Genomic DNA, 18,377 nt, shown 5'->3' with positions numbered 1-18,377 from the left:
ATTCATGTGTACAGAGGCCTGATTATTATTTTTTTTTTTGGGAGGGGGTGAGTTGAGGAACATGGGGGCCCATTAGGACTGCGTATGCATAGGGCCCAGGGTCTTGTGCTACGCCCCTGCGTCTAGGTGAAACAGACTGCAGGGGCTACTTCTTTGACATTTTGTAGGGGGCGCTATTGAACCAATTTACCATAATCTGAGACCCATGTGGATCCCTTCAGGCCTAGACTAACATGCCAGCTATGACCAAAAGTCAATTTTCCTCAGGCCTGGACCTTTTTTTGGGCAGATATGACAACGTACACTCAAGTTACAACAACTTCTATGTTCATCGATAAATGCTCAAAATGGCCGCCACGCCCACACCGTTGAGGCCTTTAGATGACACAAACCAAATTTGAAGTTGATCGGATGAAAGTAGTTCATTAAAGTATAGCACGTATAGTTTTGGGCATACTTTCTGTTGCCACTAGGGGGCGCTATGACTTTGGGTCAATTTTGGCAAGTGAATGTCCTCAGGAGTCTTATGCATCATGAAAAGTTTTGAGCCAATTGGACAATGTACACTTGAGTTACACCCACTTCCTGTTTCGATGGCGAAACGCACAAAATGGCCGTCCCGCCACGGCCATGCCTACAACGAATTTTTTTTCTTTTAAGAACTTTTCATCTCTAAGGTCTTAAGATGGCACAGACCAAATTTGAAGTTGATCGAATGTAATCTCTAGGAGTTCTTTAAAGTACGACATGTGGAAATGGATAACTTTCAATTAAAAATGGCGGACTTCCTGTTGGGTTTAGGGTATGGCTCCAATCAGCTTTTTTGTACGTCTTGACATGATACATATGTGTACCACATTTCGTTAGTCTATGTTAAACGTACTGCAGGGACTCATTTTTATTAACTTTTTAGAGGGCGCTAGCGAGCCATTTTTGTGCCCCTATTCCCGAAACCCTTAAAATACGTAAATTTTCACCAGGCTTGATTTTGATTTTGGTGAGTTTTTGAGTATGTTAAGCACCTCAAAAAGGCAATTCATTTGCCAGAAGAAGGAATAATAATAATTCCTTCAGTTTCAATAGTGTTATTATTATTATGCAAATTATATTTTACACAGATTTTCCTAAAAAGTCGATGCAAATGATATAATATGGCCGATCATGTGAATCGGCCAATTCCGGTCACCAGCCGGTCAATCGGTGCATTGCTATTAGTAATAAACCATAGACTGTCGTGCTAAAATATTATTTGTTTGGCCTTTTCTTGCTTAGATTTTGTAAAAAGTATTGAGAAGTAAAATCCATTGACCGAAACACTTTACAAATGGATAACCCTGTCATTGTAACCAAAATATGTCTGAGTTTATTTGCAAAGCTTATGTCAGTGAACTAGCATGATGCTACTCCCCACAGTAGGCTGCTTGAAACACCGACTACGCAGAGGGGTCTGCGGGGGTACATCGTCGATTCAACGCAGAAGCATAAATCAGCCTTAAGGGTTAAGCTGCATTGTCTGACTTAGCTTCACGACCCAGGTTGAGAGTTGATTTCCAGTGTTTTCCACACATAGACTAATTTGTGGCGGTACGCCATACAATCAACACCGGCCACCACATATTGCGTTTTGTTATTCTTTTTTTTTTTACGCTATTTAAAACATGCAGCATATTCGTTCAGCTGCATTTCCTTTTCCTGCTCTCCTCTGTCTCTCTGTCACACACACACATACACAGCCCCTCCCCTCCGTGCACACAGTGTCTGTCTCCATGAAAAAGAGAGAAGACGGCTGGCGAAATTCACAAGTTGCCGAAAGGTTGGTATTGTGAACACCTTTACACAATCACTCTGAATATAAAGTTGTCAGTGTGTTAATGAGTCCCTGCCTGACCCCTAGCAAACAAGCGATTGCGCCTGCTTTAGAAAGTTAACTAGTCGCAAGTTTCACCTGGATAGATGCGGCTGCCAATTTTGGTGAGTTTTTGAGTATGTTAAGCCCCTCAGAAAGGCGACTCATTTGCCGGGAAAATAATTCCTTCAGTTTCAATAGGGCCTTTGCCGCTGTCGACGCTCGGGCCCTAAAAATACCACGTCTGCAATATTAGAACAAAATAGGAAAATTCAATGTGGACTTTTGGATATCAGATCTCTGTCATCTAAAGCAGTAGGATTTACAATTTAATAAATATAATAACCATACTGATTTATTTTGTCTTATCGAAACCTAGCTGTGTCATGAAGAATAGGTTAGCCTTAGTCTATATGACAATGTCCCCGTTTTTAGGCCCGATGTCCCACACCTTCCGCTTTCTTCACGTTTGCATTTTGAACTCCGGTCGATTTATGAGGACTATGGTTAACGGCCTTTACAGCATATCCCCTGTGTTGTCCTTCGGGTCCCCAGGACCCGTTCAGTTTATTGGACGTTTTTGCATTGGCCTGGCGTTGAGCTTCAGGTCCCCCGGTGACCCTCGCGTACTATGTGATGTCATTTCACGTGAACTGGCACCCACTGGGGGGGAGGGGCGTCCCAGAGACCCGTGCTGTGATTGAACGTGTTTGGACAGGCTTATACAAAATGTATATAAAAACAACACTACCTCGCTGTCCATTCCACCTGACTGACAGACACACTTTCTCTGCTTAATATTACGGCAACACATTGCAAACTTACGGTCCTCTTAACTTAGCATGTTTTCTTAATATCTGATGACATATTATGGTCATTTTTTGATATAATACAGTAAAAATATTACATATTGCACCTTTAAATATCTGACATTTGCCTGATCAGCATGTTTTCTCCTCTTCCTAACATTGCGGCAAATTAGCTATGATGCATCATTTAAGGACAAAAACTGACTGAACTCATTCCTGTAGATGCAGAATAGGTTTTTTGTTTGTTGTTTAAATAAATCATTACAATACGTACGTGTATATGATCCCTCTTTTTTCCGTGCCAGTAAAATTATACAAGGGGCCAGTAAAACTCTGATCTACTGGCCCAAGTTATGTTGGACCCTGCTAATATTCCACCAACTGCGCTACGGGTGCATCACAGAAGCATGCATGAAGCGGCTTTCGGCTCCGCAATAGATGTGCGCCAGGTCTATTTTCCCGCGAGCCATGGAGCATTCGTCATTTAAGTGTTTACCAAAATATAATATTGTTTATGTCTCCTCTACAACACCATGGACAAGGAGAGATTCAGCTTGCAGGTGGAAAAACATAATAGACATCACAAATCCCTTTTAACAGGACAACACCAGAAAAGAGAAGGCATGGAGTTTAATTATTGAAGTGCTTGGAGTGTAAGGTAGATCCTAGCTTGACGTGATTTTTCTGTAAAGTACTTATAAAGACAATATAATCTGTGAGTCAGGCAGGCAAGACGCTCCGCTTCTGAAACGCTCCTCCTATGGTATGACACGTGGCAAAACTGGAACACAGCACAGACGTGCCCAGTGGAAAATGGGGGTAAGATCTGACATATATTTAGTCTGCTTTTCTACTATCGACCTTCACCAATTAACTTTAAAGATTTATCTAAGCCATCTTACCAGCTACCTTAAAACCCATCCCAACTAGGCTACTTAGAGAAGGTTTATCCTTGGTTAATGCTTCTTTACTAGATATGATCAATATGTCTATGTATGTATTTGTATTTCACAGGTTACATGGGGTACCACTGTCATTTAAAGTAGCTGTAAAAAAAAAAAAAAAACTTCTTGAAAAACCCACTTTTGATCCAGGGGTTTTAGCCAACTATAGATACTATATCTAATCTCACCTTTCTCTCCAAGATCCATGAGATGGTAGTCACTTATCAGTTGTGTGACTTTCAACATACAATAGTTTGAGGATTTTTAGTCAGGATTTAGAGTGCATCATAGCAGAGAGACGCATATCAAAATTACAAATGACCTTCCAATTGCTTCAGACAAAGGACTTGTCTCTGTACTTGTCTTATTAGTGCTGTATTCAACATCATTGGCCACCACATCCTATTACAGAGTCTGGAACATTCAATTGGCATTGAAAGGACTGCACTAAGCTGGTTGAATTTATCAGATCGATCTTAGTTTGTTCATGTTAATGATGAATCCTCCATGCACGCTAAAGTTAGTCATGGTGTTCCACAAGGCTCTGTGCTTGGACCAATTCTTTTCACCTTATATGCTTCATTTAGGCAATATTATTAGAACACACTCCACAAACTGCTATGCAGATGATACCCAATTATATCTGCATGCAATCATTTAGTTAAACTTCAAGCATGCATTAAGGACATAAAAAAACTGGATGACCTACAATTTTTTGATGTTAAACTGAGACAAAACAGAAGTTATTGTACTTGGCCCCAAACACCTCTGAATCTCATTATTTAAAGATATAGATACTCTAGATGGTGTTGCCCTGGCCTCCAGCCAGTAATCTTTGATTAGGATATGTTCATTAACACCCACACAAAACAAACTTCAAGGGGCCTCATTTATAAAACCTGTTACGCAAGAAAAAGTTGTGTGAAGCAGGGTGAAATTTGTCATTGCAACATTCCTCGCAATAGTCGGGATTTATAAAGAATTTCCATGTGTAAAAATGTTCCCAGTTTTCCGCAAACTTTTGACCACACGTGTGATCGTGCATAATGCTCCCAAGGTTTTGTAGACTGCGTTTAGTGAACTCCGATGGTATGCCTGTTTTCCGAACCTACCCCAGTTTGTGGGCTCCTCCCACACACTCTCCAATGCCTTTCCCCGGGAAATGCGTTGTTTGTTTGATGTGTATCTCTGTGTGTGTGTGTGTGTGTCTGTGCGTCTTTATGTGGTCGTGTCTGATAGTGTCTGTGTGTCAATTTTGTCTTTCTGCCCTGCTATTCCCACACAGTTACCATACAAATACAGTTACCAAATTGTCACATTTCAAGCACTTTCACCTGTTTTGCACCAATAATGATCCAAAATCTTGTTTCTATTTTTTACCTTTTTAATAATTGAATTTCCTTTCTCACAAAAAACAAAAATGATCAGATGATCATAAATGTGATCTCACAGGGGTAAATGGCAAATATGAACCATAAATGATGTATATAATTGGTAATTGAGCTAAATCTGTTAAGTATTAAGGCTGTGTAACAACAATATGAACACTACACACGGGTTACGGCTTCCAAACAGGATTTTGTTTCGACGTTGTACCTCTGTTAGAAGCACCTCGATCTCACAATCACTGAATCGTGTTTTTTCCCCATTTTTCCGTTTTGTGATTGTTGATCAAGGGCTCCTTTCAAGGCTGGAATATTCATTGATTGATTAACATGGTCCTTATTAGGACAAATATGGGACGACCTTGGGAGGAGCGTGAGGCTCGTGCACGACCGCATAAGGTAACGCACGTCTGTATTTATAACGAGAAGAGTGCATACCGGTGTGCGCCGCAAGGTGTTATAAATCAGAATATTGTTTTTGCGTACGAAGATTCTGACTAATTTTGCGCACAAAATCTTTCAGAATAGAATCTACGCTCAGTTTTATAAATGAGGCCCAAGGGCTGCCTTTTCTCACCTGTGTAACATTGCATTGCTTCTCTGCTGGCTCCTCGTAAAATCCATAATTAAATTTAAATTCTCCTCACATGCAAAGCTCTTAATGGTCAGGCATCTTCATGTCTTAAAAAGCTCATAATACCCTTTAACCCCACTAAAAGTTTTTGCTCGAAGAATGCAACTTGTGGTTCGTAGAATGGAAGTCAGAGCCTTCAGCTACCAAACTCCTCTCCTGTAGAACCAGCTCCCAGTTGGTTCAGGGGACAGACACCATCTCCACATTTAAGAGTAAGATTAAAACTCTCTCTTATAGGACTGGCTCAGGTTTGCCTTGGACCAGGCCTTAGTTTTGCTGCTATGGATTTAGACTGCCGGGGGGGCTTCCTATGACACATTGAGCTTCTCTCTCCTCCTCTTTCTCCATCTGTATGCATTTATATCCAATTAATAAATGTAACTTACTAACTTAGCATCTTCCCCGGAGTCATTGTGCTTTCTCACCTCGCAGATTTCCTTGTATTGTGGTGGCACCTGGATCGTGGCTGTGGCTGCTGCTGTGGTCCTGCTCGATGCACACTGCTGCTGCTACTACTACTACTACTACTACTACTACTACTACTACTACCACTACTGTCATAGTTGTATTATCTTGACTGTTACATAATTTCCACTGTTCATCATGTCACTTCAGAGGAAAGCCTGCTCCCACCTTTTAACTGGCTTTTGGTGATAGGAGGAAAATCAATATTTTCACCATCTTCATGCCCACTGTGACAGTGTACAGTATAGTTTAGTTATCAAATCAAATAGCTCCAGCACCATTTATTACCAGGCTGTCTTGGCCTTTTCCTCTTTTGCATATAGCTTTCTTCAGCTGCCCGCAGCATAACTCAAACCCCCTCCATCCACCACATCACTCCTGTCCTCCAACAGCTACACTGGCTTCCGGTCCAGTTCTGTATCCAATTCAAAGTCTTCATGTTTACATTCAAGGCCATCCACAACCTTGCCCCCCCCATATTTGTCTGATCTCCTCCCGCTCCCTCAGATCCTCTTCCTCCATACAACGGTCTGGCCCCTCCGCCCGTCTCACCACCATCGGGAGCAGAGCATTCAGTCACTCTGCTCCCCTTCTCTGGAATTCATTACTACCCCAACTTAGAAACATTGATTAATTCCCCCATTTCAAATTGCAACTCAAAACACATCTGTTCAAAACTACCTACACCATAAGCAATCCTACTCCTCTCTATGGTATAACTCTATGATTAAAATTGGGAAGACATCAGTATTTTGGAAAAAATGGCATGATAATGGTATATGTAACATTGCTGATCTTTTTGAAGAGGACTTGTTTGTGTCATACTCTGACTTAACTAGAAAATACAAGCTCAAGGGGAAAGAACATTTTTGGGAGTCCCTACAAATCAGGAGCTGTATTTCCACCAAGATTCAGTTCACAGTTGGAAACCACATGGTGTACTACTTCACACTACCTGAGGAGTGCCATCGAGCTTCTGTATTCTATAAAACAACCAACAAACTGCTCAGCAATGACTGTAATAACCTAAAAGTAATATGGGAGAAAGACCTAGGATGTATAATGGAGGAGAGGGAATGGCTGAAGATAGTATCGGACAATGGAAAATACATAAGGGAAGTGAAAGGGAAATTCACCCAATATAAAATAATAAACATATATTATCGGACACCTTTAAGATTATACAGAATGGGAGTAATGGATAACAATTTGTGTTGGAAATGCCAGAAAGAAGCAGGCACTATATTACACTGTATTTGGGAATGCCCAACTATCCAGCCCTTCTGGAGAATCATTTTGGAATATTTAGGTAACTGGGCCGGAAGAAATCTACCAATATCTCCAAGACTATTACACAACATATCAAGTAAAGAGTTTTCTGTAATCATGGTTGGCATTACAGTGGCTGCCAGGACAATATTTAAACACTGGAAAACACCTAAAACCCCGGCATTAAAAGAATGGGCCAACACCATGATAAAAACAGCTTCATATGAGCATATGCTAAACAGGATAAGCACTGTAAAAAAAGATGAAGCACCAGCATGCGAACAACACTGCTAAGTATTCCAATATTGATGTTCCCCTAAACCTGCTGATGTTATAGTCTTGTTGTAACTGATTTCATATATATATTATTATTGTTTTTGTTTGTTCTGTCCATGGTTAAGACTCGGTTTGTATTGTAACGGGAAATGTCTCTGTCTATGTGATACGCTGAACTGTCATGCACCAAAGGAAAAAGCAATAAAAAATACTTGAATTACAAAAAAAACTGCCTATTCCACTTGATGTTAATTGCTCTGCCTGTTTCTTTTGTTTTTATTGTTGTTGTATTCTTTATTTTTTGCTGCTTAATGTCTTTTGTATCCCTGTATGGTGTCCTTGAGTGCCAAGAAAGGCGCTTTTAAATAAATTTTTATTATTATTATTATAAATACCAGTCATTTGTTCTCACATGCCTATGCAAAAATATCAGTAAAATGTATTAGTCATTCAAACCTGACACAGTGATACATAAAAGGCGTGCAGCTTGAATGTAGGTAAGTTTCTTCCATCACTAACAACATATCAGACTGAACTAGTGCTTGTGGTTGATAATCATCTACACTGAATACAAAGACAGCACACACGAGCCATAACAATCATGCCTGAGCACGTCAGTACCAACTGGAGTTGAATCTGTGTGTTAAGGCTTTTTATTCCTCAGCTGTATTTAATGAGTGCGCGCGCACGCACGCACACGAACACACACACACACACACACACCTGCAATCACATTGGTGCCAAAAATCTGCACCATCCACTCCGCATCCCATGCTCTCATTTCACCAACTCCTGAAGTGTACACACACACACACACACACACACACACACACACACACACACACACACACACACACACACACACGCGCGCGTCATATCAGGACAGGCCAACCACATCCCACTCTACAGCTAAACATTGATCAGCAGATGATCTGGACCACGGCTGGACAGCATGCATAACCCTTTAAACCCCGCTGTTTGCGCAGAAAAGTGAGGCCGGGCGTTATAACGCAGCACATCAAAATCGCCATGCACACCTCAGCACGCACACACCGTGCAAAATCGCACTTATCAAGACACTGGCTGCTTTGCTGGCACGGAGGTGATTGTTTTTACACGTCCGTGTGCGCGTTTGTGACTGTGAAGGAATGCAACACAGTGATGCATTGCCGCTTTGCTTTGTATGGCTCTTTTCTCTTGCAAAAGCTCAGCCAACGCACACACGCATAAATTAGGCAAATCCCTGTCGGGCCAAATTCAACACATACGGGCAAACACGCAGGCCGCACAGAGCTATTATGTTTGCTTTAAAGCATTCAATGCCCTTCGTTTTATTCCAACATGGCAGCAACTAGCCAGTGAAACCGTGCATAGAGCAAAATTACGAAATGCACGGTTCGGGACCGAGCGGATCAGAGCCTCACTGGCCGCACACCTCGCCTGGTTTCCCGGCAACAGCAATCAACGGCCACTGTGAAGAAAGGGGCTGGTTGTGTTCAATGCATTGACTATTAACAGTATGGTTCAATGGCTACCAAATACAACAGTTTTCCTCCCTTTTCACGGAAGAATTAACGTCCCGTTTTCCGTTTAATGCGCTATGGGCTCCATCTCCGAAGCAAAAATATATTTTAAACTTATACTTGTGATTTTTTACTATAATGTTATGCTTGTTACTTGGCCACAACACGTATTTTAACATGCTGGCATTTATGTGAGATGCATTTTGGATGGACTTGCAGAAATGAGTTAACGGCAGACAAGAAGTGAGAAAATCAATTTCCCCATGACAAATCAAATAATGATAATGCTTATTTGACCAGTTTGTATGCCTGTTTTAGCGCATATTCTGGATTACAGTTGAAATAGTGCAGATTGTGGGGGATATCTCTGCCCCAGCTCACCGCCTCTCGGCTGGCCACGAAACCCCACAGCCAATGCGTTATCTGTGTGAACAGGTTTACTGCATTACGACCAGCACAATTACCATCACCATTATTAATCTGCACAATAAACAGTCCCCAGCCCAGCACTCACTTCCGAAGCTGCTCCCGCATCGCTGGCCGTTCAGAGCGCTCCGCGTCCGGTAGAAGTTAACCGATTCCCGGGCAGAACCGAAGCAGTATCCTGACCCCCTCCGCGGTCCTATCAAGCGTCCTCTACCGTTGGAGAGAGGCGTCCAAGATTACCGTGTTTAGCCTACGTGTGTGTGTGTGTGTTTATGTGTGTGTCTGTGTGTGTGTTCCCCTTCAAGAGGCAGCGGTGGGTTGCAGAGGCTGACTGGTCATCGAGACACGAGGGTCAATCAGCCCAAATAACATTTCCGCTTAAAGCTTCAAAATAAAAGCTTCAATTAAAAAAGCTGCTGTTTTGCTGTTGTTGGACAAACTATAGGCTAACCCAAGTGACAATGAGAAAAATCTATTTACGGGATGCTATTGGTCCCAACTACCTATAGGTGGATGTTTAAAAAATGGAACATCTGAACTCTCGGCAGTGGTCTTGACAGGCGTCATGACTCGAGGTTATACCGGACTCTTTGTAAAACCCTTGCTAGTGATTTAACTGCCCAGCAAGATGTTGCTAGCTTAATCCTGTGGTGGGCTAGGTAACGTTATCTGATTTTGCCTTAGTCTATATCCTCGACGTTCCACTTCCGGGATTGCTCGGTGCCGCAGGAAATTCGGACAGATGCATGTATTTTCGCTGATGTCCGTTTCCTTCCGCTTTCTTTGTGTTGGAATTTTAAACTCCAGTGGTTTTCTGAGGACTATGGTGAACTGCTCCTCAGATCTCTGCATGGTAAATTGAGATAGCTAGCTAGACAATCTGTCCAATTTGAGTTTTCTCACGCACGACTAAAACAACTTGAACGTACACCTTCCACCAAAACAAGGTTCTTCCCGAGGCTATTTTGCATTGTGTCCTTGCGGAGCTTAGCGCCGGCCATGATGATTGTGATTGGGTTAAAGAAATGCCAATAACCGGAGGAAGGTCTGGCAAAGCGATACTAATTTTGCATTAAGCCTATTAGCCTAGCAAACGAATACATGTTAGTACATATTTAAACTCAAGGTGGCTGAGTAAAAAAGAGAGACAAGCAATGCATCAACTGGGACTTTATAGAGGGCGGGTGCCATAGGGTCCTACCCCGATTAGTGTGCGGAGGCGGAGCCTCAAGAGGCTAAACCAATAGCGAAGCCCTTTAGACAGCGGAGCGCATATGAAATAGAACCAGTAATTTAACACAATAACAATTAATAATAAACATTAATAACGACTGCATTCCTTTTAGCTGGAAGCTTTTAAAAGGTACCTTTTGTTGCATGTCAACATTCCCTTTCTCTCCCTGTGCTTACCGTCTCTTTACATTGTCATACCAAATTAACGAAATGCCATAACATAAAAAAATTGTGTTTTGCTAAATTCCTTTTGTCTTGAATGTTCAGCATATGGCCCTTGACATATACATTGATGAAGTATGGACTACCATGGACATACTAACACATATCCTACATAAAGCAGGTAATTAATATACTTTTTAGCAGTGTGTCAAACTTGATTTTAAACATAAACTCGTCTCAAGGCTTGATTACCAACCCAGCAAAGGCAACTGCACCAGACAATAAAAGAATCAGGTTCTCTAAGTGTGACAGTTTGAATTATTCCAAATTTGTTTATGAATATACACTACTAAATTATCAATAGCAATATTATTTCAAATCAAAATTACAAGAGCCTTAGGGGTCAGTACACTGTAAACCCAGAATTAGTTGTAATTTTGTTTTGTATGGTTGATTTAGTGTTCGTGTTTTCTATGGTTGTTTAGTGTTCATGTTTATCTACATTTATTGTCGCACCATGACCGAAACCCGGATAGGGACTGATCGCATCTGGGCAGTGAGAAAGCGTTCAATGTTATATACACAGATTGAAAATCAGTAACTCTGTCGCCTGAGTAAAACTTTACACGCAGTTCGATACATTGGAAATTGTCAATGTTTTATGTTCATTGTTTTTTTGGAGCAAATTAATTAAATACTTTATTATTAAAGTCATAATATCATAAAGGAAAAACACAATGTTAATATGAACAAATTATTTAATTAGTAGTCATAAGTAGCCTAATGTTTCATATTTGTAATGTTTCTTTGCATGTTTATATTTTTAAACACCATGACTTGTATTGAAATTGAATTGAATATATATATGGAATTGAATTGAAATTGAATTAAACATGGAGTCATGGTGTTATATATATATATATATATATATATATATATATATGTATATAATATACAATTCAATAGTATCAAATCATAACAAGAGTTATCTCGAGACACTTTACAGATGGTCTAGACCACACTCTATCATTTACAAAGCCCCAACAATTCTAATAATTCCCCCAAGAATGGTAGTCGTAGTAGTTCATGTCATATCAGGGCGCTGCACTAATGATTTTTTGGAAGGATTACTAATGTAAACTTGATTTGTCTACTGCATCAACTTACTGCTCTGTTATTACAACTTTGTTAAGTGCCACCTTGTGTAAAAACTTAAGGATTTCCATGCAAATTTCTAGTAAAGTCAACTAATTTGGGATAACTGTGTAAGGACTCCTGTTGATTTTTGCCCAAGGGTCCCCAAATGGATTAATCCAGCTCTGGATGTTAGTGGATAAAAAATTGGACAAAGGAAAAAATTGAATGGGTACACAAGATACGTAAAAAAAAATTAAACTAAACCACCCGACATAGTTGACACCTTTATTTTGAAATAAACTTTGCACATTTCCGGTGTAGTCCTGTCCGCTTCTAGGAAACTTGATGTTAGACGAGGCGGAGCTCAAGCTCTCTGCCTCCCTTCCCCCCATCCCGCTGTTTCTGATAGCAAAGGAGCCTCACCACCATCCGAGGAGGTTTTTCCACCTCTCTGACGAGAGAGAAGTAGAGAGAAAGAAAGAGAGAGAGAGATAGATAAAGAGAAGTAGAGAGGGAGAGAGAGAAGAGAGAGAGAGAAAGAGAGGCTTTTTGATTTCCAAGGCACACAGATTTCCACATTCAATGCCATGGAGAGGGAGAGAGAGAGAGAGAGAGAGAGAGAGAGAGAGAGAGAGAGAGAGAGAGAGAGAGAGAGCAGGGCCGTTTCTAAACATTTTGGGGCCTTAAGCGAAATCTTACACTATTTAATTTCTTCATCTTCAGTATGTTGTGGTTTTGAAGTAACTGATGAGTATGGGTTCTGAAGTAACTGAGGTAGTTTCAGGCTGTTGACTCGATGTAGACTACCTGGGGAATCTGGATCTGTTGATATAAAATAAAAAGTATAATTAAATCACTGTATGATTTCAATTACAGTAATATGTGTATTGTAGGAGTCCTTTGACCGGTTTTGATCTTTCTGTATACTTCCATCTGGTGGCCAGATTTAGTATTGCATTCTTAATTTGTAGCTGAAGACCCTAAAGTCAGATGTAGTTAAAATATCCCTAGACTGGCATCTTTATGGAAATAATAAATGGTCTCATTAAGTATTAATGTTAATATAAGTGGCTATAACAACAAGATAACACAACAACAACAACAACACTAATCATCATCATCAAAGCTGTTACTCAGAAAAACATAATGAGCAACAGTGATAATTTAGCCAACAATTACCTTTTAGCTATTCAGTCCAACATGGTATGCTATTATTTGAGATTGTATCATCCATTTTTAGATTGTGGGGGACAATTAGCAAGCATTAAACAAGGTAGACTAAGCAAGTAAGAAAAAAAAGTAGGTTCTCGTGCATATGAGCCAGCTGATGTTGTGTAGCCGATTATGTTGTGGGGATTTCTAACAGTAAATACTGTTGCCTATGTTAAAATGTCACTAATTTGCAGCTCTGAAAGTTAGCAGATGTTAACATACAGTAAAGTTATGCAACATTACTCAAAAGCCAAAGGAAATAACTGAATATTGCGCATTACACGCTTTGCCGATTGGTATGAAACTGTACACACTTCCTGTCTCCTAAATGGGCATGGCCTTGTTTGAAAGTGTATTGAATGTCCTGTGGAGGGATGAAAAGTTATATTTGCACAATTTATTAATATTTTCTTTTGCTAATATTAGACACAGATAAAAGCTATGTTTAGAATTACGAAGATTTGTTTTGTTAGGGCGTTCACTAACGTTAGTTGATTTTATCTTATCTGCTGCCAGACTGTGAGTTAGTTCCTGAGACAGAAACAGGCCATTTTAGTGTCAGAAGGTACAAGAGATATGTGGCTTGTGGAAAATGAGTCCAGCATTTACTTTGGTGACTATGGGGCGAAAGAATCGGTCATAATCTGTGTTCACTTCTGCCATTGGAATCAATAGACTCAGGACCTGGCGCTTGTCTTCTTAAGAGACGTGGCAGTGGTGAAACCATAGACTAAACATAGTGGACGTAGCATCTGTGTTGTCACCCATTGGTTTGTGGACTGCTGTTTTGACGATACGGGCGTTGCCATCTTGTTTTTTTACAACCGGATGTGGCAATTTTTGACGACAAGGTTGAGCTAGGGAGAATACACGGCTAAGCCAGTGTTGTTTATAGTTGCAATGGCACCGCACTAAGCTAAACGTTAAAGGGGGAAAGTTGCCGATTTTAACCTTTTGAAGCGAGTCATCCAGTACAGATTTACGGCAGTACAGAAAATCTGCAAACTTTCCCTTAAGTTACCAGCTAACGCTAGTGTTAGCTAGCTAGCTTGGCTGGCAGAACACTAAACAAGACCTTTTTAGGCAACCAAATGTCGAAAGCACACAGTGAGAGGGTCAAAGTTTAAGACGAAAACGCAGTTAACACCCAAAAACGTTCACCGCAATTTTAATGTACACAGTGCCATGGTTAGCATTACTAAGCCTTTGTCCAGATTGACAGGTCAGTGTGTAGCCACGCTCTTAAAGCATCCCCTGCTTTGTCGTCAATTTCAAAATAAATAGGACCATAATTTACCAAATGAAAATTGCAAAAATTAAGGAAGACTTAAAAGTAGCAATTGAGGCCATAAATGAAAATGTTTATTGAGGTAATCAAGTAAGAAAGTAGGGTCATTTTCCCATAGACTTCTATAGAAACTGACTTCTTTTTGCAACCAGTGGAGTTGCCCCCTGCTGTAAATAAGATAGAAAGCAGGTTTAAGGCACCGTTTAAGGCACCGCCTGGAAGTTTTGTCCATTATTTTTAAAGTCTATGATGATAAACTGTCTCTGCTTCAGGCTAGCTTGCCTATAACATTATTCCAAAGCAAGAAGACTGTTTAGGTGTAAATTTCCCCTAGTTGTCAACACTGAATGACGAAGGGTTTTTGGATAAAAACTTTACAGTCTAACCCAACTGTACAAATACAAAAAAACGAGTTGTCATTACACATTTATTGTGTCATAATATTTTGGGCCAATACTGCATGAACTAACATTAATGGTACACCAATTGATTTTCCTAGAATGGCGAAGTTGTGATCCACCCTACTCTGCCTCTAATTGGCTAGTAATTGTTGCCTTTGTCGGTTGGGTTGGTTAGGTTAAGGAAGAGGTGTGAGATTAGTTAAGGCTTGGGTAATAATATCAGGGTAAGCCTATCAGTGGCAGGGTAGAGCAGGACATTCCTTCGCCGTCCTAGGTAAAAAAAGATATGCAAAAAACAGTAGGTAGTACTGTAATGTATTGCAATTTATGATAGCTAGCCTTGCGTTAGCTGGCTAATAATGACCATTTTTCATTTCAACTAACACCATGTCAACAGCTCTTGTAAAGAAAAAAGCTAAATAGATAATTCCTTACCTGTATTTTCGGCCAGTTTCTCTTTCTTCAGATTTTTTCTTTTTCCACTTTTCTGCTCCAAAGTGCTAGGAGAGAGCTTTATTTTCCTTCATTGGGTTGTTGACTCTGAATGTCATCACCATTCACCCAAGTTACTTTTGGATCATGCCAAATTTCATTATTGTGTACGCAAGGGGGCCCCCATGACTTTGACAAGCTAAACAGGCTTGTATTATGTTATTATGTCATGATTGGACTAGAGTTGAGTTTTTCTCTTAAAAAGCATGTATGGTGGCCCTGAATTGCAAACCACGGCAGCAAATCCCACAACGCGACAGCAAATTTCACAATGCAACAGAAAGTCACAAAGTATTGTGGCGAATTGCTGTCGCGTTGTGGGATTTGCTGCCGTGGTTTGCACTTCAGGGCAACTGTACTAATGCCCCTGAAAAAATAAAATAAACACTGCACGGGCCACCCTGGTGGTTAGGGGGCCCATTGCAGTCGCTTATAATGCCTGTAGGGAGACACAGCCCTGAGTGAGAGAGAAAGAAAGAGGGACAGAAAAGAAAGAGGAAAAGTGTGAGAGAAAAAAAAGGGAAAGAAGGCGGAGCTGCTTTTTGCTTTTACAAAGCACAGGAGAGAAGAAACAGGAAGAGAGAGAGAGAGAGGGGTTTTCCCTGTATACATGAGCTGGGGAAGAATGGGAAGAATGACAGGAGTAACTCTACCTTTAGTATAGTAGGTGGCCCTCTGCCAAAGTACAACTGGTCGGAATAAGGCTTTTTCTTCCAGTTGACCTTTGTCAAAATCACAGCAACTTAAAAAATGTGTTTCCACGTCCGTCCAGATGGACGTGAATGGAGATTAATTTATGCATCCAGGTAATTGTAGTTTCAACAATGCTTTAATTTAAAAACACTGGATTAAAAAATATAAAATACAAGACGTTTCAGTGTTCATCCAAACACATTGTTTAGTGTGCACAGGAAGTAAATCTGGCTTTAATACACAAGGCAGTCACATGATCTCATGGCATGAAGTCATATGACTGCTAAAATGTAGTCCATTTGTGTTTGCCAGAGAAGATGGTGTCCCAGCAGCCTACTAACAACATCCCTGTATATTTTAAACCTAAAAACACACTGAGACAAAAAGATTCCAAAACATCAAAAGAGCAACCAGGGGTCCGTTCCAGAAAGCAGGTTTAGTGAAAACTCTGAGTTTGTTAACCCTGAGATGAGGGAAACTCTGGGTTTTCCGTTTCAGAAAGAGAGGTAACTTAACCTCAGAGTCAGTTACTATGGTAACTGAGCCTGTGAACCTAACCTGGTCGGGAGCAGGTTTTCTTCAAGAAACCTTGAGTTTCTCTCAGTCTCCTCCCTCTGACACAGACTGAAAGAAACTCAAGGTTTCTTCTCTCTCATTTCCTCATTCATTCAGTCTGTATCAGGCACATTTTAATGCAGTTTGTTCTCTGCATGAATAAAAAAACGTGTTGTTAGGTAGATTATAAAATGTTTTTTTCTCAAACATGTCATGTCCTTTTGCCGACGATCCCGTTGATGAAAAAGCTGTATTACTTCACAGAGAGTTTACGTCGGGAGATGATATTGAGTCCCGACTAAATGTATTTTCATTTCCACATTTTTTCACAGTCCATCAGATACCTTATCCGTCCTCATATCACTAACATCCACCAGCGTGGACATGCTTTAACATCCCAGCAGATTCTTTGCGTCGCATTACGTTTTTTGCAAACGGCAGTTTTCTTTATTGGTGTGTATACGGAACACACTGTAATAGTAAAGCCACTGTATGCAGAGCTGTCAGAAAAGTGTGACTCGCTCTGAAACGTTTTTTAAACGTTTTTTGTAGTGTTCGCTGGACACAAACCAGTGAGAGCCATTAAAAAGAAATAAATGATTATAAATTATAGTTCTGTTAATGATCATGCTGCAGCCTCAGAATGGGATATAATAGTAGCTTACTTTTTCGCCCGCAGGATTGCACCCAAATGAAATTATAGGCGTATTACAATTCCAGTTTTCACCAGTAATATTATAAATTAACTGTGATTAAATATGAAATGAATACACTGTTAATGCTTATGCATTGACTCAAGCAGCAATTTTCTCCCACACCAATTCTGTCTCTGTTGCAGCAGCAACCGCTGTCTTGCTTTTTTAACGAAATGCATGTTCAAACTCGTTGTTTGTGAGCATGAGTACTTCCACCGACCCGTTTGTTTGTGGTTGTTACCATGGTGAATCGTAGTATCAAGGCTCCATTCATACTGCCTTTTTATAGTGGTGGTGCACGCGCGTAACCCTGAGTGAACCTACTACGAGTTAATTGAACCAACTCTAATCAGCTGTTCTGGAACCGAAAACTCTGAGTTTCCCATCTCAGGGTAAATCAACTCAGAGATCAGGGTTAGACTCTGAGTTTGTTAAACCTCCTTCCTGGAACGGACCCCTGGTGCATACAATCAAATGCAAGGAGGAGTGTAAAGATCGAAAAAACTCCTTGGGACAAGACACTATATAGTCTATACTCATCTACAAAAAGAACAACACAGTTTTCAAGATCAAGATGTCTATATCCTGGACAGAGAGGATAGGTGGTTTGAAAGAAGCGTCAAGGAGGCCATATTTGTTAAAGTGGAGCGACCCTCTTTAAATAGGGGATGTGGGTTGAGACATAATTTGTCTTCAGCCTACAACATGGTTTGGAAAACCATTTCCAGGCGCTTCACAGATACACCATCCTGCGCCACCTCTTAAGCAGGGGGAGGGGCATCACCTGAAGCTGCTGGGACACCATCTTCTCTGGCAAACACAAATGGACTACATCTTAGCAGACATGTGAGTTCATGCCATGAGATCATGTGACTGCCTTGTGTATTAAGGCCAGAGTTACTTCCTGTGCACACTAAACAACTGATGAAGGT

The 18,377-nt window shown here is 40.6% G+C and overlaps 1 protein-coding gene across 8 annotated transcripts in view; it reads right to left on the bottom strand.

Annotated features, from left to right (window-relative positions):
• Window positions 1–18,377, bottom strand: part of dmd (dystrophin) — a 416,019-nt gene that overhangs the window by 56,137 nt on the left and 341,505 nt on the right. The window contains exon 1 of one of the 8 annotated variants that reach the window (XM_028571821.1): window positions 9,666–9,904. The exons of the other annotated variants lie outside the window; for them this stretch is intronic. Coding sequence (XP_028427622.1) covers window positions 9,666–9,685 — 20 coding nt within the window. The 5' untranslated portion in view covers window positions 9,686–9,904. Of the gene's footprint in view, window positions 1–9,665; window positions 9,905–18,377 lie in introns of those variants that run through there. 8 annotated transcript variants of the gene reach the window in all.

This window comes from Perca flavescens, chromosome 24 (assembly GCF_004354835.1).
Source record: "Perca flavescens isolate YP-PL-M2 chromosome 24, PFLA_1.0, whole genome shotgun sequence".
Lineage (NCBI taxonomy): Eukaryota > Metazoa > Chordata > Actinopteri > Perciformes > Percidae > Perca > Perca flavescens.
Note: the sequence above shows the minus strand (reverse complement) of the source record. Positions and strands in the feature narration are given on the sequence as shown.